Raw genomic sequence first — 26448 nt, 5'->3', positions numbered from 1 at the left:
AATCTAATACAATGTCTACAATCTGCCTCTGCTATGCTACTGCTACAATGCTTCTAACCTACCAACTTCTACTTCCTGCAACAATGTACAATGTAATAACCGACGCCACCATTGGTCGAGCCTAACAAACGGATTCTTTGATTGGACAAGACGCGCCGAAGCGTGCTCGAGCGTCACCACGTCAGAAGCAGTATGGCAGCTCCCAGGAGCGGTGTAGGGAACCCTCCAGCTGAACGTTTATTGGTGAACACTACAAGTTTTCAGAAGAAAACAAGGAGCAAGTTGCTCTCCATACCTGGCACTCGACATTCGGTCCAAAATGGACAGCTCCTCGTTTCGACAGGAGTCACATCGCTCGACTATCTGCTCGGTCAGTGTTCTGTTGAGACTTAATGTAACGCTAGCGCTAGCTGCCTGTGCTAAGAGAGCCCCTAAATGTGATGCTAGCGAGACGCACTGTTAAATCAATGTTCGCGTAAGGAAGCTGACAAAGAGGGGGCGATGGTGGCGCAGTGGTTGAGAGGGTCGCCCTATGATGATGATCGAGAAGTTGGCGGTTCGACTCCCTGTCGTTGTGTCCTTGGCAAGACTTCACCTGGGCGCATGCGCTACAGTCAGACTGTAACTGCTGTAAACAGAATCAATAAAAAGTATTTAGTATTAAAGGACGCGTGAGAATTTACACACGAGGGAGTGATAGCACAAAATCATATGGTGTGATTATTAGCCTGAACTTCAGGATCATATTTGTTTGACGTTAAGGTGGTAGCACAAATACAATGTTGTTATTGAATTAGAAATCGTTCTTTAAATATCAAGAGTGCTCAAACCCACCGATCTGACATTTTTAGAAGATTTTCCCAAACTATAAAAAATGAATAATTACTGAATCAGTTTGACTGGTTTATTGGGTTGATTGTGCTCATTCTGATGCCTTCATGCCTTACTGGGATATAAAAGAGTGTTCACCACTGATATTGGTAATTTCCCACCATGACAAGTCAAAATTAAAAAAGGGCTTATACTAAAGATGAATTTACTGCTGTGGAGATTGAATGAATAGGGATCAAAAGAAAGTTTCTAGAGGTTCACAATGATTCAGCGTAACACACAGTCTGTAATACAGGAAAAAACTAAAACTCGATTGTTTTTGTCTTTACAAACAGGTGGTGGGATAGCGGTTGGAACAGTACTTCTCATAGGTGAGACTTTTCAGTTTTCAAAACAAGAGCAAATTGAAAAAAATAAAATGCCACATTAAATGAAATGACCATTTCCTGTTGAAACGGGGACACTTACATTACCGCTCTCTATTATGAAGAGAAACGTACATGTTTGGGAATAACAGCATCGTGGATAAATTAGTGATGACTTTAGCTTTAATTTGTTGGTTTATAAATATATATAGAGAGAGATATGAAAACCAAAACACGGATATTGTTTTTTAGTAAGGATATTATCTCTGTACTCTTTGAGTTTGGTGCATCACTGTTGAGCAAAATGGCAAATAGATTAATGACCTGAAGGTCTCCAGTTCGAATCCCAGGTGCTCATATTTCCGCTGAGTCTTAATGAATGTGCTTGTCTGCAGATGTGTTATAAAAGTTTCTGAATGTACAATCAAAACAAGTGGGTTTCTTAGGGACATACATTTTGTCCACTGTATTATTCTTGTTATTATAGTTCATCATAGGCTGGGATATATGCGCTGGTAGAAAGGGGGGTTAAGACAGTCTTGTTTCCCTTGAAGCTGTAATTTGTATGTAGCAAAAGCCTATACCAATTGATGATATTGCTTTGCCCTTTAATTCACCCCCCAAATCGATGCAGGAGTCAGTGATTATACACTAATGCGTTCTTCCCTTCCATTTTGTGAATCAATGTACGGTTGGTTTCATCTGGTAATGAGAGACACAGTAAAGGTGAAATGCATGTGTGAGTGCTCTTGTGTTGAGTGGTGCTTGTGTGTGTGTGTGTGTGGGTGTGGGAGGGATGGGGGAGTTTGAAGCGTGTGTTTGTTTGTGTTTGTTTCGAGCAATCATCTCCTACAGTCTGCCCCTTTAGCCGTGATGGCCCGTTTGTGAGAAGCAGACATAAAATTATCAGACTGGTTGTTGTCTGCCTTTGAAGTGTCTTGAGCTGTCCATCCTGATTTGTCAACCAGAGGAGGGGGGGGGGGGGGGGGGGGGGTCAGCCCGGCATGGCTGCTGTCTGAAGATCTCTCATCTCTTGTGTTTTTGTGAAAGAAGCAATAAAGCCTCCCAGCACTTGTGTTGACCATGTATGGCGTCATTCCATTAAAGACAATATGTGTTTCCTTAAAAATGCACTTAATCATAGATCGGCTTCTTTGGCATGTTTAAATATGTCACAGCTTTTTACAGTATTGTCTTTATTTTAAGTATAATTGCATTATTTATTTGAAACACTGTTATACATATGAAAGCAGAATACAGGATAACAAGGTAAAGTTAAGATCCATCATTATGAATGAAGTGGTGAGAAATTATAAAAATATTTACCGGTAATTGCAAACACTCTGAACTTTCTTCATCACAGTTACAAAGCACATATATAAACTTGCTATATAGATAATATAATATAATGCATGATAGTTAGTTCCTTTCAATTTAGGCCTTTCCTGTATTTCTTCCTGATTTCATTTAGCAGCAAAGCAGACTTGAAAAAAAGTTCTGGTTCCATACATTTATACATTACAGAATACATTTGTTTCAAAAAGCAAGAAACTGATTGCCTTTCCACAAATGACAGGTGCATCTGTTGAAACTGCACTTTTTAATGTTGCTCAGAATCACAGCACCTTTGTGTCAGACACCAACCAATGAAATTGATATAAAAGAACCGGCACCTGACTAAAAGAATAAAGATTATGTCAAACAAATATTTGGTACTTGACAAATGATTCACCTATTATTTACCCCCATTTTTAAACTCAAATCTATTTTCAGTGTCTGTGTCTGTTCCACTGCTTTCTGGCATAAATGATTTTGAGCTGTAATAGTACTCCATAGACAAAGATTCGCACAAGGGGGGGGGGAAAACACTGACCTAGATATTTTGTCTCCTCCCCCTGCCGAATTGGCAGATATGATTCAGGACTGTTGCACTCCCACTCTCCTGTTTGAAAGCTAATGAACAAGAGGTGCTTCCCCCTTTACCAAGCCTTAGTCAAAAAAAAAAAAAAAGTATCATCCCATGACTGTCCAGAGTGACTGATCTCCCTCATAGATATGACTGCCCCCGACCCCCTGTTGCTCGTATACCCTGCCACCTCTCAGCCCCTCCCTAACCCCCCGCCTAAACAGCCTAATGACTCCTGGAGGTTCCATTTGTAAGGCTCCCATAGAAACACAGCCACAATAGGCCCCATCTTGAGAGGGCCCATCTGGGAGTCTTTGTGGGGCCTGCTGAAAGCCACAAAGGCTTGCTGACCTAGAAACCCATCAATAAGAGAACAGGGAGCCCCACCGACAACAAATTGAAGAGCCATGGAATTTCCTGAGCCATTCTAAGTCCGTAGGTGAGGACATGGACTAGGAACGTGGGAGGGCAGAATTCTCCGGATGTTTGAGGATGACACGTCAGGATGTCATTCCCAAGCTGTCAGCTGTATGCCCATTACCTTTAACTGTCAGTGCTGCCTTTGTCTTTGTGTCCACTGTTTGTCATTGTGTGGAGAGGCCTATGAAATCTTTACAAAATGATGATTGTGACAGGAAGCAGCAGCAGCATGCTGGGTAGAGTTATGTGCCCTGCTTGGAGGGGTTTCATGGTGATGCTGCAGACTTTTTTTTGTGTCTGTAGTGTGGAATGGCTTTGCGCCATAGTGTGTGCGCTGAGAAACAACACATTTGTCAAAGTACCTATTCGATGTTCTTCCAAACAAGACTTAAATATCATAATTCCAAGATGAGAATTACCTTCCCTTGTATTGAGAAACCTCTTGAAGAACTTCTGGACAACTTCTAACCTACTGTATGATCATGAACTCATCCGATGGGAACAAGAGGAGAAACATGAAGGCTAAGAGACATCATTGCCATAGAATTCACACAAAAAGCAAAGATTCAAATGAAGCTTGTGTCAAGTGGCATTTCACTGACGGGCACTTGTATCCTACTTCTGCCTCCTCCTGTCAGATGTCCTGATAGCTGGAGTACCTTGCGGTGAGGGGTCAGGTGAATACTTGAGACAGGTGTCTCCCTCTCACCTCTGCTGCTGTTCGGGGATATGCTTTGATTGCCGTATTACACAATAATACGCAAGTGTCTGTGCCACGACAATTGCCACTTCCGCTGTTCCCTACTAAAAGTAGCCCGATCGAGGTCCTTACTTCAATTACAGTCTACAAGTAGGATTTGATCGTGAACTGCAGTGGCCGTGGCTTGTTAATGGATGCTCAGAATGAGACAAGGTCCAATGATGGAGTCGAGGTTGATATTTTTCATACAGAACATGTTGAACCTTTTCTTTTTCTTTTTTAAATCACTCTGTCTTATCCTCAGGCCTTGCAGACAGTCTTAGCAATATGGCATTGACTGACAGTTTCTTCAGTGTAATATTTGTGTTTTTCACCCTCGCTCACATTCTGATTGTTGTTTTCTTGTGTTCCTTTTATAGAGGAGGACCGATATGATAGCTACTCTCGTATGATCTTAAAGTACTTCCTGGCAGAAGGAGTGGTGTGTCGACATGAACTTTTTGTGGCAGCTGCTCAAATGAATCCAGATGACATCTTGCAGGTACAAGAGGATGTGTGGTCTTTTCTAAAAGCTCTTGGGAACAAAACGTTGCTACAAAGAATTGTATTCTTCTCGGTTCCAAATGGAGCCTAAATGGCCTGAATGTGTCAACTCCGATGTCAAACCTGGGCTGCTGCTGTAGACTTGCAAAATACATTTTTGTAAAACTTTTCTATACACATGTGTCACCATAAAATCTTGAAAATGTTCTGACCACATGCCACAATATACCAACCAGCCACCACTGAGCACAATTGACCAGATATTGTAGATACACAGCCTTTCCCAAGATGTGCCAGGGTCAGTCTAGTTGTCTCGGGGGTCGAGGGTGGCATGGTTGTGGCATTGTTGAAATGTTTCCCGATGCATCACACTGTGAAGAGAACCATAGCCGCAGAAGCTGACTGTCACCCATCATAAGGGAGAAGGGTCACTCTCCCACTGATTGATAGTGGGAGGGGTCAGAGCCTCACCCTGCTTTTACATATCAAAGGCTTATTAAGAGAGGGGCAATCCCAGTGGGGATATATCACATCATTTAGTGTTTTCACAGCTACATTCATGAAATGGGGTGGCAGTGGGTTGGGCTTTGGGTTGGGAAGCGGAGAGTCCACTGGTTCAAGTCCCAGCTCAGATGAAATAGAGTGTGCGCTTGTGGCTGGTGGTTGGAGAGGGGCCAGTCTACCTCCAGGGGTGCCCGAGGTGCCCTTGAGCAAGGCATCACCCCCCCCCCCCCCCCCCCCACACCCCCCAACTGCTCCAGGCGTGCCGTTCATGGCCGCGCCGTCACCCTATAGCCTCTCCATTCATGTTACAGGGCCCTTAAATATATGCATGTGTGTGGATTGTTAAAGGGGCCCAATAGCAGTAGGGTGTAAAAGTGTGCAGTGATTGTGTATGCGACAATAAAAGCGTTTACCGGTAATCTTTAATCTTCAATGAAATGCTAATATTAGATACTAATGTTATTCTTTGTGTCTTATTTTAAAATGGACACAAGAAACCATCTTATTGTGAGAAATCAGGGCAAAAGAAGGAAATTAAAGGACAGGTCAACTCTGACAATAAACAACTTGTGTTTCCTTTCAATGGCCACAAAGTTCGATGGTACTTTTATATATGTGTAATCATGGAGTATTAGCATAGATGGAGTTACACTCTCTCCAAGTGCCTTTCTATTTACATTTATCTTTTTTTGTTTGTTTGTTTGTTTGTTTTTTTGAAGGAGCTCCCTTCTCCCATCCTGGACGACGTTGCTGTCCACAGACCAGTGCAGCATCCCATGATGTCAGATGAACCTCAGGACAGTTTGGATGCCATGCAAATTGCCTGGCGTTATCAGAATCTTCCAAAAGTACAGGTAATGACATGATATTTTATATTAACTCCTGTAATTCTTAATAATTGCAGCCTACTGGGATTAGAATGCAGTCAAATATATATATATATATATATATATTTTTTTTTAATTCAAGCTCAAATGTGTATCTGATCATGATGGTATGCGAAAGAACAAACTGGCTCACTGGTCTTAGTGGTTTGGCAATTGTTTCCAGCACTAAATCCATGAGCTTCTAAACTACTTTATGAGTGAATGAGGTCCGAGCCTCTCCTTTGAGGGCTGAAGCAGATTACTCACACTTAGCTGGCACTAGGTAGGCTTTTCACTGGTCTCCAACTCTAATATACACGGATACCCAAGCGGCTGCACCCCTGCTTGGCCTGGGAAACGAGAATACTTTGGAGTCTGTGCATTGACATGTCTCCTTCCTCAACCCTATGACCGAGATCTGCGCCTCAAATCCCTGCCTTTCCCCCTGCTAGGGTCGGCATCCCTACACTCTTTCTTCCGCTTTTGAGTAGTGACCCTCTCCTTCTACTTCTCTGCAGTTTCTCCCCATCTGTCTATAATCCATATCGCTATGTGGATTAACAGAACACAGTGTGTCCCTGGTGATCCGCTCCCTCTTTTTCACCCCCTGGAAACTTCTTTATATCTGTGTCCTTTCCTCAACTCTCCCCCTTCCCCTGTAAAATTGTCTTTACAAACCACTAGTAAGCCCCACCAGAGGATTTGCATTCCAAATTCACCCCCAGAGTCAATGCTTACTTTCCCCTTACACACACCTCCTGGCATTGCCCACTGTGTCGTTCTCCCGATGAAGACATCAGATCAAAGGTGAGGCCGTTAGGGCGGGGATGGAACGCTAAGCGGGTTGCCAAGCTCACAAAGAGAAGATGAGCCCCTGACCCCCCCTGCCCTGCTGACCCCCTCGTCCCACCAGGAGAGGGACACACCGGGGGCCCTAATCCAGATTAGGAGTAGATTAAGGGCCCCTCGAACAATGGAATCCCCGGTTTCACTGAGAGAGAAGAGCTAAAACTCTCTTTTTCAGCTGCTGGAAAACATCCGCCTTCCCATGCGTCCCTGACACGTTTGCTTTCACAGCCAGAAGTGGACGTTTATGTGAAGAAATGATAAAGAAAATGGTCATAGTGGTTATTAACTTCTCTGCTGTAGGAACGTTGAGGAATGACCCATAAACAATGCAATTGCATTCACATTGTATCGTGAAGCGCACTCATTTAACATGTTTTTTTTTTTTATTAGTTTATTGCTCGTGGATTGTTGTAAGTAGGTTAAAACAACTAGATGGGCTGGCTGCAAATACATTTAAATGTTCTTAAATAAAAGGTGTGAAGCTTTGCTCTATGCATTTACATGCATTTTCAATGTTGACCTCCTCAGAGTGCCCTAGCATCCTCATCCCGCTTTGGGCATTACTATGACGTTTCCAAGGTAATGGAGGCAGAAATTCGCCAGGCAGCCCAGTGTCACCGCTTCTACCTCCCTGAACATCCCTCCCAGGCATCACCCACACGGAGGTAAAACGACAAGGCAGCGTCCACAGAATGCATGAAAACCACCGAGACTTTATCTGCAGAACACAAACGTGACATCATGCACAAAACATAGGTACACCATCATTTACACGACACAGGCAAGCAAATATGGCATTGTTCACAGAATAGAGGTGAATGGCCATTGAGATGGCCCAACTTCACTTAAGGAGCTCATACGGCAAAGACCCTGTAATTAGAAAAAACTACGTCGAGCTCTTTTCATGAGATATCAGACTTATTCATAAATAAATCTGAATTCAATTCAATTTTATTAATAAAGCACCAGTTCATAACAGAAAGTTACCTCAAGGCCCATTACAGGTGTAGCAGGGAAAGACCTACAGGGAAAGACTGAACCCAACTTGAATGATTATCGCTAAAGGATAAAGCACCCACCGTTTCCTTAATTATTAAATGAAATTACAGATTTCAACTAAGCAGTGTTTTTTTTTTTTTACTCTGCATACTTAGTTTGTTTTAGTTGCTTTAATTTTTATTCACATTTAATTTCTACACATTTTATTCATTCATTGATTCAGGTCAGGTTCATCCTCTGTTTGCAGTAACTTGCCATTGGCCCGTGACATTCAGCCTCTTGGAAAGGTTGTGCATGTCTATTCAAATAAGGGTCTTGTTTGCTCAGCGTCTGTTTGATTTCTCCTGTGCTGAGTGTACTTAGGGTTAAGAGGTAATGCAGGCTCTTTACTCAGAGAGTGCCGCTGAGCACACCAAGGCACACTCTCACACACTGGGTAAATACTGCAATCTGGAGCACAGAGGATGTGGAGGAGGCTTTACAGAATCCCTCTTCCTTTATTTCGGTAAACAGACTGTTTGACAGAGCATCCATGCAAACACATTAAATGTTGCAGACATTCTTAAAGGAATACAATTCCACCAGATCATTTGCTATTGCTCTATATATCATTGTGTGTCCCCGCAGATGACAATTAAAAATAAAATAAAAAGTATTTCATTTCATATTTCATTTCATTTCATCAGATCAACACAAAAATAAATCATATAATTTGGGGAACAAATAAATAAATAAATCCCTTTATCCGTCATTGTCAGCAGTGTTATACGATGGTTCGGTGAGTAAGAGTTATGTGGTGCCACTGTTGAGCTGTCTGAATTCGTTGTATATCTCACAGACATTTTGACAGCAGGAAACTACACCTGCATCGCACCATTGTGGCCCCGGTCCCGCCTCAGTACTGAATGCACACACACGACACACATGTACCACACAAACTCCGAAGCAGGCAACTCCCCCTTGCACGTGTCCACAGCCCCATGTTGATACCCTAGCTGTTAAATTGCTCCGTTTCACTTGAAGGCATAATTGGTACAAATTGCTCTCTAGGTGATACAGATCCTGTTGTTTAAGACCAAGCATCCCCCTTTCTCTCCTCCTTTCTTCCTATGCTGAAAGAGGAACGCTAAGATAAAGAAGCTTCCCTGTGCTTGATCCTAATTAGCTGAAGTGCTAGCCCCTGTAGCTAAGCACCTAGACCTTTTTGGTACCTGAATGAGGGGTGCTCAGTAGGGGTAGCTAAAGCACAATGACGCCCTACACAATAGCTGCTAACTATAGGCAACCTCCTCCTCAACTGCATGTCAAACCATCCTAGCCCCCTACCTCATAGAAGGGGAATGGGCAGAGAGGCCAAGGAGGGTAGGTGTCCTTCTTTCACCAAACTAGCTCTATCATTAGCCCCAGCGGGGTCAGGAGGCACCATTGTTAGGCTGAATAACAGAAATAGAGTATATGAATGTACTTGGAGAAGTGTAATCAACACGATTGTGTATCACTCTTTATGCAGAGCTATTGGTGTGTGATCAATCTATATGTATCGGTTTTTGTAGCCCGCAGGTCAAATTGATAACTGTCACAGCAGCCTACTGTGACTCACTGCAGAGTCATTATTACATTGGGGTAGCGTCCTTAAGTGGCATGGGCCTGTGTTAAAAGATGGGGTTAACATTCCCATTGGCCGTCCCCTAGGCACACGGTAGGCTCAGCAGTAAGCCATCCCTTGACTGTTGCTAAATGTTGCTCCAGTGTTAGCGGATGCCCTTTGTCAGAGGTGCACATCTTACCCATGATTAAACACCAAAATGCTGGTCCATGTTAATTTTAGATATCGGCCCATTAATCCTTCTCCAACCTGTCACTTTTCCTCTTTGTTTTTATGTTTGTTAGTCCACGCGGACGTCTCGTGTGTGTCTGCAAAATCAGATCTTTGGGGAGCTGACAGTCATGTTGTAATTTAATCAACCAAATAAATTAATTGGATCTCTTGACATGGATCATCTGTCTACTTCAGTGGCTCCAGAAAAGCAGAGTCGGAGGAACTTGCTGCAGTTATAGAGGATTAAGCAACTGCACTGATGGGCTTGGCCTAGATTTATCAAACTGGTTTCATTTACAGTTTATATGTCCTAAGTAACCATCTTGTGTTCTTGCTCTGATTGCTTCCTCCACCCTGTCCACTCAATGCTGTGTCTTGTGCTTTTTCACAGTACCATGCTTGAGTCCTACTCTGCATTGCTGAAGTCACTTCAAGAGGTCATACACAGCCGGGGATTTGGTGTAGCAACATCCTTGGTAAGACTTGAATTTCTGTTCTGAATTGGTTTCATTCATCCTGAATTCAAAGGTATTTTTGCCCCGTAGTTTCTTTAGTTGTATGCTTATTCGTTATTCTTATTTGGTCCCACAGTTAGATAGACAGTCTAGAGTTGTATTTAAGATTGACATTTGTTGAAATACATAAAGTCAGCTCTTAAAAATGAAATACAAAATGCAGCTGTGCATTTTTCAAGAGCAAAACCATTGATGTATGTGTTTGTTTATAGATCTCTCTCTATCTCTAGACAGAGAGACAGACAGGCAGACGTACGGACAAATGGTAGATAAGTACGGAGAGGGACAGAGAGGGAGATACCTGCTGTGTGTATGTGTCCACATCTTTTTTATCAAATACATTTGGTGACCCCCTCTGGTCTTCCCCTGCCACCACTCACACACAGGATTCACCTTCAGTGCGCCTCACCCCTCCTCCTCGATCACCCACATGCAGGATTAACTGCTGACATCACTAAAGCAGTATGGCCACCTGACATACTGTTGGCACAGTCCAAGAATGCCGGCCAGCACAGAGTAACATGGGCTCTTGCACAAGAATGTCTAGTATGGGTGATGGCCATTGTGTATACATTCATATATTTATTTGTTATTCTAACATTGTGAATGCTAAAGAGATGCAGATTGCATATGAGCTGTGGTGTTATGCACATTACAGATTTGAAATGTGATTAAATTCCAGGTGCATGTTGTTTGGTAGTATTTTGAGATGAGTGGGACAGACGTGGCAGCTGGATTGAGCCTCTTCAGAGACTGGCTGGTGATCAGGCTGCGCTCCCAAGCTGGCTCTACCCTATATGGCTGGCCTCTGGTTCTTGGCTGGACTCTACTGGCACTGGTCCCTGCTTTCTCTATAGGCTGAACTATAGGAGTTTGGTTTGGCCGCTCTTGCTGATGCCACAGCAACAGTCTTGTTACCACAGTTCCTGCCTGCAGGGGCTGCAGACAGAAATTGAGTTCTAATTCTTTCCCCCCCAAGACCTATATAGACAAACAAAGAAATAGCATATGTAATCATGACCAAGGCACATTCACAACACTAATACTTTCATACAATAAGGTACAAAAATGCAGGATTGAAGTTGGATGTTGTACAGGAAGATGAATAGTCCTGTATGAGAGATGTGTTTGAGGAAAGTATGAGCGAACGTTGAGAAAACTCTGAGAAACAATGGAGTTTATTTTTCTTAGATGCGCAAGATCGTGATCCAATTCCAAACAAAGGTTAGGTCATACTGATGGGAGAGGAAGCAATGGAGAGTGGGGCAGAGAAGATAATGGAGGGGAAGGGACAATTGAGAAGCGAGGTTGTAGAAACAATTGTCGCCTGGACTCATGTTGATCACTCTTGGCTATCACCTCAGTAATTAGGAGTCACCACGAAGACATTCCCAGTTAAGAAGCTGTTGTACCAAAGGTTAGAAAAGTCTTGCCGTTCAGACAGGCTCCTCCATTCTCTCCATTCCCATGATATATGTCCTGCTACTGTTTGTCCATCTTCATGAGAGTTGGTTGTCGCTGATCTCTGTTGGTGGTGTGGGGGGGTTTCGAGGGGTGGCCCTCCACCCTTACTCAGGCCCCCCTTGGCTGCAAAGCGTCGCTGCTGTGCCAAGAATGTGCTAGGATTTCTGGGTGGCAGCCATATTGGAAGCCTGTCTGACAGGTCCATTGTGCATGTGTCAGATGGCCTCTGTGATTGGGCAGTTGTGTCCAGTCACGTTTGGGCACTGTGTTCCAATCGTCTGTGTTGGTGACCAGACTGTCCAGTTGGTATCTCCCAAAGTTTGGGAATCTTACCCAAAACAGCAAACATTGATCTGTAAATGTTTAGATACACTGTGAGATTAACTTTAAAATAAGTCTAAATCTTTTGCTGCATTGTGTTTTCTTTCTGACTTACAGTCAAAGACATCCAACATCCTGCGAATTGGTCTACATTCTCTTGGCTCAGTCATGTGGGGCGATGACCTGTGTTGCCATGACAACCCCACAAATAAACACGCCCTAACTACCTTCCTCTATGGACTGCGCTCTTTGCTAAGGTCATCGCTCTCCATCGCAGTAGTAACTGTGCCTTCACACCTCATCCAGGTAAGACGGTATTTGACACCATCTGATTTGCATTTTTCTTACCAACTGATCTATAACAGATTCATCCACATATTTTTTATTAGATGAAAACAATTTACAATAATTTTATGAATCGTATTATTCTCCAAGAAAACCATGACATTAAATGTTATTACTTTTTTACTTCATTCATTTTGTCTTTGCTTGTTTGTCCTAAATCATTTAACCTCAGATTGTCACCAGAAGGAAAATGACCTGAAATGAGATGAGTTTAAATATAATAGTCAGGCCTTTTCAATGCATTGGGTAAAATTTTGCAAATGTACTTTTGCTTTGTATTGTTCATTAAATGGTTACAAAAAAAGTTTCAAGTCTTTTGAACTAAGGCCTCCTTGACCCTGTGATTCAGTGTCACCCTGGTTTGACTCAGACCTGTGAGGGGCTTCTTCCCCCAAGCATCACTCCCCTTCAACTGACCCAGTCAAGTTCACATTTCATTCAAAGGCCTTTAAGTCTGTTTGTTTGTTTTGTTTTTCTTGAATCCTTAAACAGTTGGAGTGTTTGCCTCTGTATGCATTTTATCCTCTTACAAATATCCCTCCTTGTAGTTGAGTCTGTCTCTGGCTGTTTTGCAGGTTTGGGTGTGTATGTGTTTTAGGGGGTTTATGTCCATGTGCATGCATCTGTGTACAGTCTGGCCTCTCAGTGTGAAGGTAGAGTCATCTGCTCAGGCATATGGCAAACCACAGCCCTCCCCCAGACCATAGAGACAGACTTGCAAGAAAAGCCATTTGAGACTTTCTACCAAAATGTTTTTATCTCAACGTCACTTAAACCTCTACTTCCCTCTGGTGTATTCACAACCACATGGAAGCTGCATTGTCTGTGATTCATTATAAAACAAAGATATAAGTCCATGTTTAACTTCGGAACAGCTGTGTTGTCATAAAGTGTTCTGGCTCCAAGCCTGTATGTGGCCGTCCACAGTTGCCTTGGCCTAGTCAAAAAAGGTGGAGTGTCTAACTAGCAGATGTCAGCTGTGGTGAGAGCGATTCCCCCAGTCCCGCTCTAGCCTGGCCTCCAAACCCTTAATCTGTACCCTCCCCTTCTCCACCCTGGGGAGTGAAGAGAATGAGTGGGGGGAGAAGTGGAGAGGAGGAAATTTTGGACTGAATCAGGTGTTCGGTGACAAAGCCAACATCGAGGTAATGAGAGGGTGTGTAGATGAGCATCAAGGAAGTGGCCTAATGATGATTTTAGTCTCAAATGATGTTGTTGTCATAGGAGTGCATTCTTTGATTGATCATCTGAGGTCACCAATGTGTGCAGGTTTCCCATTTTAATAATTAACATGTTAGCAGAGTGACTTTTCGGCCACTGCCTGTGCTTTGATAATTATCTCAGTTAACAGAGTGTGTGTGGCCTTTGGAAAACCGTCTAGACAAGACGCAGTGGGCTAGCTGGCCAAGGCTGCACCGGACTTTCTATCCATTATTGAGCAGCTTGGGAAGTTTAGCAACTCACTGAAAGCTTCCATACAGCGGCCCAGTGCCACAGTCCATCTGAAACATTAATTAGGCTTGTCCTTCTGTGGTCCTCCTCCATCAAACTATGGCCTGCTACCATGCCTATGCCGGCCAGAAAACACACACAACTCACCCTAAAATGCACCCATATAGACCTCACCTGCTGGTCAGTGGTATTTTGACCTATGCTAAAAAAATAGTCCTGCCCCACACGAGTGTCTTCTTTATATCGTCTCTCTACAGAAAGCCATTAAAATATAATAACATCTTGTATACATTTATTCTGTTAAAAAAAATGTACTAATTTTCATTTGCATTGTAATTTAATCTGTGATTCTTTTTCTTGAATAATAAATTAACTGTTTTGTTTTGGAAATATAAAAATATTGTATAAAAAAAAAACTACAGCTACAAACAAATTCCAAAAGTTCCAAACACTACAATATGTTATTTACGATGTCTGTGTGTAGGGATTTTATGTAAAATGAGCAGAGCAGGTCAGTGTTTCCCCTCCTTGCAGGGTGTACTCCCTCAACCCAATTGTGTATTTTCCAACAAATACACAAGCATACACACAAGCTTGTGAAAGTCATCTGAAATGTTTCTGATCAGGTATCTCACAGAGTGCAATTTAAGATCAATAATTGGTGACGGTTAATTATTTACCAAATGTCCTGGATCTGTTACTGGATACTTCTTATATACTTTATGTTGAGATATTGTTTTATTATCAAAGCTGTTTGGGAATAAATGCATTCGATTTTTGGATTTATCATGTATTTGCCCTTCCATGCTGTACTTCTGTTAATTGCATTGATTATAAATCGTATATATTGTCATCATTTGCTGCATCAACTTCTAGGAAAACAAATGTTCCATTTTTTCCCCCTCAGATTTTTATTTTTTTACAACCTCAAATGTCTTCTGCTAGTATTAATAGGCCTAAAGTTGACACTGTCCTTAACTGGTCTAAAGTCGTCAAGATCATATAATAGCAGAACTAAACCAAAACTTCAGCCTTGCCATGACCTCATTTTTTATTTTTCTAAGTTAATAATATTGGTCATGCGCAAATTTTTTTTCTTCATTTCTTTTCATTTCCTGTTGATCTTTTTCCATTTCCTTTGAGTTCCCAGTGTTCTATAGGCAGTGTAAAATTGTTCGTTTATTTATTTTTTTTGCTTTGCATTGCCATAATAAAAGAATAATGCCAGAATAACGGATACATCCAAATCCTCTCATTTGGGCATTGTACTTCAAAACGTGACTAAAATATTCAGTTAGTCATATCATATTTTATGTTTCCAAACATTTGTGAAAGAAGCACTCGACTGAATGAAAATGAAAAGTCTCCTTCAAAGTGATGCATTTTTGGACTAGACTCTGCAAAAAAGAGAAATCATATTTTGTAACAAGCAAAAGCCGGTACATATACAGTCAAGAAAAACCAAATGAGCAAATCAACTGTGGCGAATGATGGGGTTCATCTGTAACTACTTGCATGGAGTGACTGTAGTTAAGTAAAGGTAAGATGGACACTGGACTCTGCACGTGATCTTGCAGTGACCTTACTTCAATAATATTCAATGGCTTATAGTGTAAAATAAAGTTTTGTTTTACCATCTTTTAATCATTCTGTACTATTGGTGTTTTGAATAATTTATGGCCAAACACTGGCATTAATTGCTGTGTTACAATGACCTGAGATACCCTGTAAGTGCTGGTGGCCGTGGCTGGATGGGGTATGCATATTTTAAAAGTAGGACAAAACTGAAAAGGAAGAATAAAGAGTGGGGGAACGACATGAATGCATGAAAACTGCATTAGGCGGTGGCAGCCAACACAGAATGAAGGATGTGAATGATTCAAGAAGCAAAGAGATTAATAATGCAGGACTCCCTCTTTCCCTCTACTGCAGGATCCCTCTATCTCCTTCCTCGCCACTTACTTTACCCTCTGCGTTCACTCTTCTGTATATTTCCCCTTCATTCTTTCTCTTTACTGTATTTGCCCCTTATTTGTCCTGTTAGGGCACCGACCTAACCAGTAGGGGGAGCGCTCCCCATCAAGCCTCTGCTACTTTCCCCCACCCATTTATACCCTCTGGCCTCCCCCTGCTGTGTGCTGGTTTGAGAGTGAGCAACAACTGTGAACCCTTTCATAGGAAATGATGCTTGATTAAAAGAAATCATCAAATTTTATAGCTATGCCATTTTTCCCATGCTACTTTAGCTTTATGACAAATTTAAAATGCATGTCCATTCACCTGCCCTGACATCACCTGTGACCCCCCCCCCTGTCAATCCCCTATCCCTAAACTACCTCATCACCCTCATTGAAGCCATGGACAAAAATGACCTGGTCTGGGGAACTGATGACCTATTTAATTGCAACATTGATGGCTTGTCGGGAGGCTTTTAATTACCTGCTCATGTCTCTCTCTCTCTCTCTCTCTCTCTCTTGTCCTACAGGACAGAGCTCTAATGGGAAGCATAACCAGGCTATGTGACAATGCCATAGCGCTGGAATCATTCAAAGGCTCTGAAAGAGAGACCAACCCACTCTACAAAGATTACCATGGTAAGAACACACACACGCACACACTCGCTTATCTTTCTATCTCTTTTCCAACAAATACACAAGCATACACACAGGCAGTGCATTAAGGCTGGGGCTGGGCTGTGGATGGAGGCAGGGCAGCCCCCTTGCAGGCCAGGCTGTCAGTGCAAGTTAGCGTGCTGTTGCTCAATCAGACGTGCTCCTCAGTAGACAGGCCGGGGGGGATTCAGCTGCCACGCTGTACCCCCTCTCCCTCGCACTCTCAACCCCCCCACCCCCACCCACCTCCAGCACAGCCTCTCTCCCTCTCGCCTCGCCCCCTCTCCATCCCTAGTCCCATACCCCTGAGGCTCTGGAACAGAGCAAACCAACACTGGGGAATCGATATTCTCACCATCACTCTCTCTTCCTCTCTGTCGCTATCTTTCTGTCCCTCGCTCAATGTCTCCATGGCCAGAATGCTCTGCTGATAAATGGAGGGCAAGGCTTTCAGTTGGGGAAGAGGACATGGGTAAGGGATGACTGGAGAGATGGAAAAGGGAGAAAGAAGAGGAGTAAGGGGTGCAACATGGTTTGTCCCGGCTCTTCCAGTTCTCAACATCACTTTGCCTCCACAGTTTTACCATTCCCTTTTTTCTCCTTTTTGCTTCCCTCCTTTCTATCTCTCTATCACACTCTTCACACATAAAGGTCAGTATATGCGAGTAGAGTATTTTTAGCTGTGCCTCTCGTACTCTCCACTCACTCGCAGGCTTTTCCTCCCAGTTCTCCCCTCCCTTTCCTCCTGGGGTAAGACATGAAGGGATGAGGAGTAAAAACATTCAATGGCAGATTTTGGTTTCTTCCAGCAGCATGTTTTATTTGGAAAATGCATATCATAATCACATTCCTCTCAGATTGCACACCTCATGGCAAGCAGATTCAACATGAGTCTCATCATTATCTTAGTATTATCAGTATTATCTTTTACAATAATTACAAATATGTTGATAATATTGTTTAAAATTTCGAGTCAAAAGTCTTTGGCACAGGTTTTCTGTTCAGATTATGAAGTACATTTACGTGCAATGATTGTTTTGATGAGCGTACATAGGCGCAAATGCATCTGGTGTGAGAGTGCGTGCAGATACGTGTGCGTGCGTGTTTGCGGCAGCAGTTCAGGGCTGCTCAAAGCATGCTGGGAAGCCTGTCATTGCAAATCACACAAGGGGAAATCACCCAAGTGCACAGAGGAGAGAGCCCACCATCCCCCTCTTTATGTCTCTGTCTCCCTTTCTTCATTACTCCCTTGATCTCTTCTTCTTTTCTCTCTCTCTCTCATTTTATACCACCTCACTTGTACAATACTTCTTACAGTTTCATAAAAATGTAACATTATGGTGACAGTAAAACAAAGTTTCTTCAATGCTTTGCAAGAATATTTAGGTTGCAAGTTTGTTAAATTTCCCACATTCCTCTAATACATATTGGTGAGTAGCAAGATTTACTGTACACTATTCTCCATAAACAGGAGAATAGATAGTTGGGATGTTGATGTCTAAAAACAAGTTCTTTTCCAGGCACTATTTTATTTTACAATAAATATACAGTAATACGTTTTATTTAATTGCAGAATTTCCGATTAGTTTCTGATGCTCTCATCAATAATGTACTAAAACAAATTAAAAAAAACATTGATTTAAGTCCAGTATTTTCAAAAATGTCAAAATCGACCTGTTGAATCATTGAAAGTTTGCTTTTAGATAAATTTCATATTTTCTACTCCAGAAGAAAGTTAGGTAAAGAGGAAACAGCTTCCCTAAAAGCATCAAAAAAGTTATTTGAAATACAGAATTGCAATAGTTTAGGAATTTATTATACCCAAAATAAAAATAACAAGAGATGTCCAGATTGAACATATAATAATGAACATTGCATTCTAGCCTCACCAAACTTTACACAGTGCCTTTTGATATTTAGAATTTTCCAAAATATTATTATTCAAGTTTGTCATAGAGGGATGATTTTAAGATTGCTGTGAGGGTTAGCCATCTTCTCCATAGCATATATCCAAAACAATATTTACTTATCTCGGCTTATCTCGGTATGTCATATACTGATTTCGGGGGGGGGGTATCTCCAGGTGACATTAGTTTCACACTTGCCACATTTTAACAGAAATTATCTCTTGTGTGTGAAATGAAAGGAGGTTTCAACATCTGAAAAATGCTATTGAATGTTGCATCTATAATTTAAACAGAGAAAATATATTATTTTGAAGACCTGATCCTTTCTATGTTGAACTATTCAAACAAGAGTTTTGCGCTGTAAAAATCATGTACATGCAATTATTTTTACGACGCATAAAACACCACAATTGCAGATAGGACTAGATATGTTGGTTGCACTTTCTCTCTTTGAATCTATTCTTACTCTTGTTTGCAGGCCTGCTACATGTACAACAGATACCTCACCTGAACTGTCTGGTGAGTAATCTCCCTGACCACAAGGACCTAGCCTTCAAGCTCAAGAGAAAACAGTTCAGTATTGAGGTACGTTGTCAGGATTACTCAGCATCACCAGGGTTGCATCCTAAACAAAATATAATGTTCAGCAGCGCAACCCTCCTGTTGTATTTTTCATGATGTCAAATTTTTTTTTATTTTATTTTGTTGCTTAAATTTTATTCCAGGAATGTGTTTTTGTGGGCTAAAACGAGAGCTGAATTGAATGATGACGATGAAGATAAGTCTCTCGTATTGTCCAAGACCTAGCTTACCTTAACGTTTGTCTGTTATTGGGTGTTGATCAAAGGTAAAGCCATTGATTATCCACTGTTGTTGCCACACTCACTCAAGAGGCAGCAGAGTGAGAAGATTGTCAATACCTTATTCATGAATGTGCCACGAGAATTAGATGGCAGTAGTAATTGAATATATTTATATTTTGATGTACTGAAGGAGCATGAATTAACTGCACTTCAGCAGAGTGATAATATTTAAAAAAAATAAGACGCAGTGACTCTCAAGTGAAAACGACACACGCACGATTCGCTGCTTCATGTGTCTGGCAGCCCACCTGGCAACAGGCGTGACCTGCTGAGAAAATCATTAGACATTTTTAGAGAGCAACAGTACCTTATCCTGCCAATGCCTGTCAGCTCATTTGAATGGCAGGGTGATAAGAGCGGCTTGTAGTTTGATGAAGTAGTGCAAATATACGATAGCTACTTACAGACTTCTAAGTTCTGACGTATCTGTTATATCTCTCCAACAAGCGAAAATTATATTTTGACTTCTGTAACATAACTGCGACAATATGGGACAAAGTAATAAGAAGCAAGTCATAAGAACAAAAAGACCGTACCTTTACTGCAAGTGCTCGCCATGCAGTCGGCAGTGGCAGCAGCCCAAGTAGATTTGGGATGTAGTTACCATATATGTTTGGCATTATGTCATTTGTATTCATCTATTCGGACGTTATTTCCCGGTATGTAGCTGCATGTATACGCAGAGAAATTCTTCTCTGACAGGTTATTTAATTTGAGCACGGCTTCGGTATCTGTCCCAAGGGCCTTCGTCTCATAGACGCAATAAAAGTGGAAATGCATGACAAATTTCTTCTTTTTTGCTTCTCCATGTTGCTTAAATCCATTGATTAGTGTGACCTTTCTGAACAAGTGCAGAGTAGGGGGCATATATTTTAAATAGCACAATACGACAAGGCCTTTCCCATTCTTGTGTCGTTTTGATTTGATTTCTCATTCTCACGCTTCCTCTCATAGACAGATCCATTTTGCCTGTGTCACATCATCACACTCACCCAGAGCAATCAATCTGTCTTTGAACTACCACTCTCAAGACAAATTAAGGGGCCCTCCTCTCAGCTCGAGCTCATAATTGGTCCTCATTACATTATCATTACCTTATCACACCGTGGCTCTGAGGGAGGCCTATTGTCTTGTGCATAAGGTGAAGCGGAGGAAAGGAGTCCCTTCCCTGGAACTTCTCCACAACCTGCGGTCGACCCCTTTTCATCTTCTGCTGGCCTTCACCATCTTTCTGAATCTTTCTGCTGTCTGCATTAACCCCCCCACTCCTCCATTCTCTGACACCCTGAATAGGCCACTGTAGTATAGATTTATAGCATCTATAAAAGTCAAGGTGGTTATCCTCAGTGCTCTTTTAATTAGGCCTCTTTATTGGGCAAGCCGGGGGGCTTAGCCCTGGAGCATCCCTATAGCACTGTGGAGTCTGGAAACTATGCCATTTATCCCAGCAGCACATTGTAAAGATCAAGCTTTGTCTATCAGGCTTGTTTATGGAATTTTATTGGTGCTTTTTGCAGAATGGATACCACCCACTTGCATTTCCCTCATGATGTACACATATCATTAAAAGAAAATCAAAGTGTTGTCATTACAGGACTTTTCTAAATACTATATTGGCTTCTGGCAAAAGAGAGTACTTTGTACGAAATGTCAGTCGCTGGCCTTGGCCATTACACTATGATATGTGTTTTGGGAATTCCGAGAAAATATCACCAGCCATGCATCAAATCAATCACAACACGGATTAGTCACTTTTGTGAGGTAGTTATTTTCTCCTGTTGTGTTTTCTGGCAATGTGATCGGCTGTCATTGTTAATTTGTACATCTCAGAGAGCCTTGTCACAAAGGTTTGAGTGCACGTTGGATCAGTGCCCTTCAATGCAGAGGGATTGGTTGATAGCAGAACGCATGCACATACGTTTGCATGTAAGACTATTACTGTGTTCTGTCTTAAGTGGCTTGTGCACCGCGTTTGACCTGTTGGTCAACTGCTTCGGTGGACCTCTGATTGACACATGCAGTGGTGACAGTGGAGTCTAAATCCGGTGTCTGGAGTGTGACAGCTCACACCATCCCTGCTAATCATCTCATTTAGCCAGGCTATTGGACTCCTCTGCCTGGGGGCACATAATACAACATTCTTGTGCTTTTTTTGGAATTGGTCAGCCTTTCCCACATCCATCATGGAAGTTATATTATAACCTCATTTTTCAACCTTTGAATTCTTTTACATATTGTAAATTAAGAAAAAGTATCTTTACTCTACGCAGTCTCTAAATTGTTCTGTAATATGACATTGATGGATGTTGGGTGATTGACAGTGCCAGCGCCTCACAAGTTGGGTCAGGCAGCTAAATTGCACCTCAGCTGTGTATTTATTCATCCTGTTGACTAATTTCTTGACTGCTGTTTGACTCATGACATTTGCACCAAGCACCTTGAGAATGCAAGGAAATAATTATTTGTTTTTCACATCTTGAAGGCTTCGCCAATAAAAACATGCTCTGTTCAGTTTGTTGCAGTAATTGATTTCACTACATAATTCCCAGCCTCACAAACTGAAGCTCCATTGCCAAAAGTTCTGTTGAGTGCGTGAGTGTCTCAGACTAGCAGTTGACGCATCTGAGAGTTCAACCTGCGGTTGATGAGCGGTTATTAGCTGTGGCGCCTGAAGCCAGAATTAACCCATGGCCCTGTCTGAGCAGGCAGAGGAGTGTTCAGTGTTTGGACAAGATTAACACATACTCAGAGGCATCCACTGACATTTCTTACTCCCACAGAGAGAGCGATATTGACATTCATGCAGCAGCACAGGTGAAAACCTGAGAAATGCACGTATGTGGCACGCAATGCCTGAGAATTCTTTTCACTTGCTCATGTGAACCTAGCAAAGTCTTCTGTCACGCGTCTTACAATTCAGGATGCTTGGAGGATGAAGCTCTGAAGAATGCAGATGGCACGCGATTACAGTCTCCTTACCTTTGTTTGACCCTTTAAACTGGCAGGCAGTATGCCTGTGGGGTACTGGGGTGCACGGGGGCAAATACAGCATAAGACAGGATTTGTGTCAAATTAGTCTTCTCTTAGTGAGACTGTTTAGAGGCGTCTGTTGCGTTGACGAGTTCGGCCAGTTTGATGGCTGTGTAGTCTGCACACGTGTTGGCCTTAAAGAAAACTTTGCCATCTTAAAAATGTGTGGCTTTATATTTAATGACTTTATGGTTTATGCTTTTACTGACATCTCAAGTTTTACAAGAGCTTCCATCTTTGGATGAGGAGCAGGAAAGGCAAAATGTATACAGAAAAAAACAGAGGAAGCTGATAATGGTGCTAAGGGGGAGAAGACGTAAGGAGAATAGGATTGCAAACTGAAAGAGTCCAAGGGAGGTGTGTAGAGTAGGTTAATGTTTCTTGGCATGTCCTCAAAATGTCTTTAAGACAACGCCTGTGTGTGTCCCCCTGTTGAAGCCTGTGGGTGCTGAGGGAAGGGTGTTAATGGACCTATGTGAGGAGCAGAGCAAAAGCTTGGAGAGGAGAGGGAGGCATAAGCAGAGAGGAGCAGATAAGTGATTCTCAGGTCAGGTCTAATTAAAATGAGGGCTTTTCCTTGGAGGCACCAAACCATCTTATTGAGAGAGGAATAAAAGGGGAGGGAAAGACAGAATTGTAGAATGCAGAATGAGTCAGAGACCCAGTCCTCGGGGCTTGCTTTTGTATATGTTTACATGTTTGTTTGCTTTCCATGCCTTCCATATATCTGTTATAATGCTTGGTACAACAGATCAGAGAACAGCCAATGTTAAGAAGAACTCATGCATAGAACTGAATTGGGTCGTTTAATATTTACATATTAGCTGATCAGAATGGTTATTCACAGGCTGAATAAAGTAAATGCAAGCAATAGGCTTATTGGATGTCTTGAACCTATTAGTAGAATAAAAATCCTCACATTCTCTACACAATCCTGTGATTCCTATATCTGCCTTGGGAGTCACGTTCAGATGGGAATTGACCTTTGTAATATTATTTAAATTGAATAATTTATACTTCCCCTCTTGGTATACACCAGCCTCTGTCACATTTTGGAATGAGGTGTGCTTATGGTTTGTGCATGTATGAGGGAGCGAGAGAGCCTGGTGCAGGCCAGTCAGTGGCACGCAATCGGACCCCTCAGCTGAACAATATTCACAACATACATCAGATTTCAATCTATTATTTAACAGCGATTTTATCTATTCTGCAAATGTGTATGAGGGTTTGAAAAGGGCCAGCTTGTAAATCATCTGTGCTGAGTCTCTGGGATGTGAGGAGAGATACAAATATATGCAAGTCTTTGTTGGTTGTTTGCTGATTTTTATTTTTAAATACTGCTCTAAATCTTTGATTGAGAAAACCAAGCCTACGGCACCAAGGAATCAACTGAGTTTCACAGCTTGAAGTCCAAATTCATGCTGTTACAGTGGTTTAGTGTTCTGATATGAAGTCATGGCATGGAAGATGTGGTTGTTCTGACAGGGTCACAGTTCAGAGGTCATTCAGAACACTGGATAAAACATACCCGGAAAAGTTTATATATATATTTTTATCATTGTCTGGAACGCCTAGGGATGAAAACCAGCAGCACTCTTGTTTGCTGCAGTCGGGACGAAGCTCAAAACAGAGAATATCTGGGACTTAGTCAAATGTGCTGCCCTCTATGCTATATCAACACAGTGCCGAAACGTTTCTTACAAACAAGCCATATTAAAGGAAACAAAACAGGGCATGTGTGCTCCTCCTGCCAGATTGAGTAACACTGTGGTCTGCCTGAACTCGCCCTGGAAGTGAAGCTGTTTCATCAGTGAGCAGTGAACCCTTAACATAGTCCATGCACCACTCATTCCCCATCAGACTAGACTGGCCACACTGGACTCAGTCCTTATTAAAGTAGCCCAAGTTGTCTTCAGTTCCTATTAGAGAGAGAAGGGGAAAGAGGCTGTAACTTATAAGGCGTCCACGGGGTCTTGTGGTTCTATAGGGTATGTGTAAGTGTGTTCAGAACGAGTTCACCATTAGCATAATGGTAGTGACTGGGGAACCATTGGGCCCCCTGATTCTTATTAACCGGGTCTTCATTGTATCCTTTGGCTTCTCAGTCCTGCTATTGTTATCTCCTAGGCTTTAATAAATAACGTCTAATGTTGTCGAAGGTTATGGCACTTATGAGTATGTTTTAAGTACTGTGAATTGTGTTCACTGTCGGTATAATGGAGCAACAAAAATGTAATAAATATGTTAGCATTTATAGAAATGCATTCAAACATTTGGTCACGCAAAATTAAATGACAAGGATATAAGAAAACATTTTACAGGTAGTTTTTAAAGTTCAGCCGTAAATGTGGTTCTTAATCCAGACATTGCACTAGGCAGTTCCTTTAATTGCCCTGAAGCAAATTTCGCAATGGACACAAAAAAAATACTGGCAAAAGACAAAGATTGTCGTGTTTTGCCTGAACCAGCCAAAGTGAAATAGTTTTGTCACTGCAGTTGATTCACAGAAAAAGTTAAAATTGCCATCATGGGCACAAATAGCTCAATGGAGGGAGTGATTCAAAGGTGGAATGTTGATCCGGAGCAGGGGCATCAAACTCAGGAAGGCTCTCTCTGCTTGGGACCTAAAAAAAACTTTCCCACACTCTCTCTGCTCATTGTCCTGGACGCTCGCTCAGGATGAGCATATATGCATGTATTTCTCTCTGTGTCTCTTTAGTGTTTGCAAATATTGTATCGTATGATACATGTGTGTATATTTAACACAGTATTTTTAATGAGATGCTGTCCACAACAATCCTATGGTTGTTTTGCTATTATTATTATTTTTCTGATCCGGGTCACAGAGTTGGAAGCAATAGAAAGTTGACTCATTTGCGATACTGTTGACAATCACATTTAACACAGTTTTTGTAGAAACCTTGGGTTTTTTTTTTACATTCTCACTACAAAATGAATCATCTCTCCTTGTCTTCAAGGAGACAGACGGGACATGATGGCGTCCTCACCACAGCACGTCTGTGATTAACTTCATTCATTTCTCTGCTTTACAAAAATTCTATTTACTGTCTTACCTGTCTCTCAAATTCTATGCCTGATGAAAGCATAATCTTTCCCTGTCACTGATCCTCTTTCTTAACACACAATCAAAGCATTTGTTTCAGCTAATTATGGGAGCTACTTAACCTCTGCTACTCTGAATATGGCTGTATTTATAAGGGATTCGCCCGACAGTCCACACAGAGTTATTTAAAGTGGTGTTGGCCATTGAGAAAAGTTGGCTGGCTGTTGAAAGTAGCAGTGCTCATGAATTTTATGAGGGCAAGTGTCCCCGTCCTTCAGAGTTCACAGGTGGCTGTTGAAAGGCCTGGCCCGATGGTGGAGGATAGTTAGGACACATATGGAGTGCTGAATAGACTTTAATTACACTCAGTAGATGAGTAAGAGGGCCATTCGGAGGGCAAGCCTGCACTTCAGAAGGCAAGTTAGAAGCCAAGGTGATGCTGTCTTATCGGAAATCTTTCAACCCCATCCATCAGGGTGCGTGAGTTAGTAGTGCTGTGTCCATGTGTGTGTTCTACGTAACACACACATGGGAATGTGTTAAGGTGGGCGAGGCACTGGCTGGGAGAATATACTCCAGTGTGTGGCTTAACCAAACTTTTCCTTTTGTCCCTAACAATGATGAGTGATGATGAGTGACAGGGGTGTTAGGAGTGGGATCTGGGGGAACAGAATGTGCCTAAGCAGTGCCCGGCCAAACTCACACAAAAGACAGCGAAAATTCAAATCTGTGGAAAGCTTCTTATCCCAGCAAAAAACCGGTAAATGTTCCAAAAAAAAAATTTTCAGCTCTGGAAAAATGAGAAGCTCTGCACCATTTGAACCTTGAGCTTCTCTGTCTTGCACCTTGCAGGCAGCCTGCAGGTGGGAATGGGCCTTATCTGTGTTAAACATTGCATCTATTTTGCCTGCATGCTGATCGTCTGCATGCCATGTTCAGCATTATGCTGGCATTGATTCCTTGCAGAAGAAAAAGGGTATACCAGAATATCCCCTGTAAGGAATGTAAGAAAACATTGTTCAAATATTCTGCTTGCACAGCCCAGCTACAAACTCAGAAACCCCTCCCTTCAC

General features: G+C 42.1%; 1 protein-coding gene across 1 annotated transcript in view; it reads left to right on the top strand.

Annotated features, from left to right (window-relative positions):
* Positions 1 to 192: 192 nt before the first annotated feature.
* elp4 (elongator acetyltransferase complex subunit 4) overlaps positions 193 to 26448 on the top strand; it is a 44833-nt gene continuing 18577 nt past the window's right edge. The window contains exons 1-9 of the mRNA XM_068759339.1: positions 193 to 370; positions 1167 to 1202; positions 4642 to 4763; positions 5989 to 6123; positions 7513 to 7649; positions 10194 to 10278; positions 12220 to 12408; positions 16385 to 16493; positions 18897 to 19003. Of these exons, the coding sequence (XP_068615440.1) occupies positions 193 to 370; positions 1167 to 1202; positions 4642 to 4763; positions 5989 to 6123; positions 7513 to 7649; positions 10194 to 10278; positions 12220 to 12408; positions 16385 to 16493; positions 18897 to 19003 (1098 nt within the window). The remainder of the gene's footprint in view (positions 371 to 1166; positions 1203 to 4641; positions 4764 to 5988; positions 6124 to 7512; positions 7650 to 10193; positions 10279 to 12219; positions 12409 to 16384; positions 16494 to 18896; positions 19004 to 26448) is intronic.

Source organism: Brachionichthys hirsutus, unplaced genomic scaffold, assembly GCF_040956055.1.
Source record: "Brachionichthys hirsutus isolate HB-005 unplaced genomic scaffold, CSIRO-AGI_Bhir_v1 contig_858, whole genome shotgun sequence".
Lineage (NCBI taxonomy): Eukaryota > Metazoa > Chordata > Actinopteri > Lophiiformes > Brachionichthyidae > Brachionichthys > Brachionichthys hirsutus.
The sequence above is the reverse complement of the archived record's forward strand: the minus strand, read 5'-3'. Positions and strand labels throughout refer to the sequence as shown.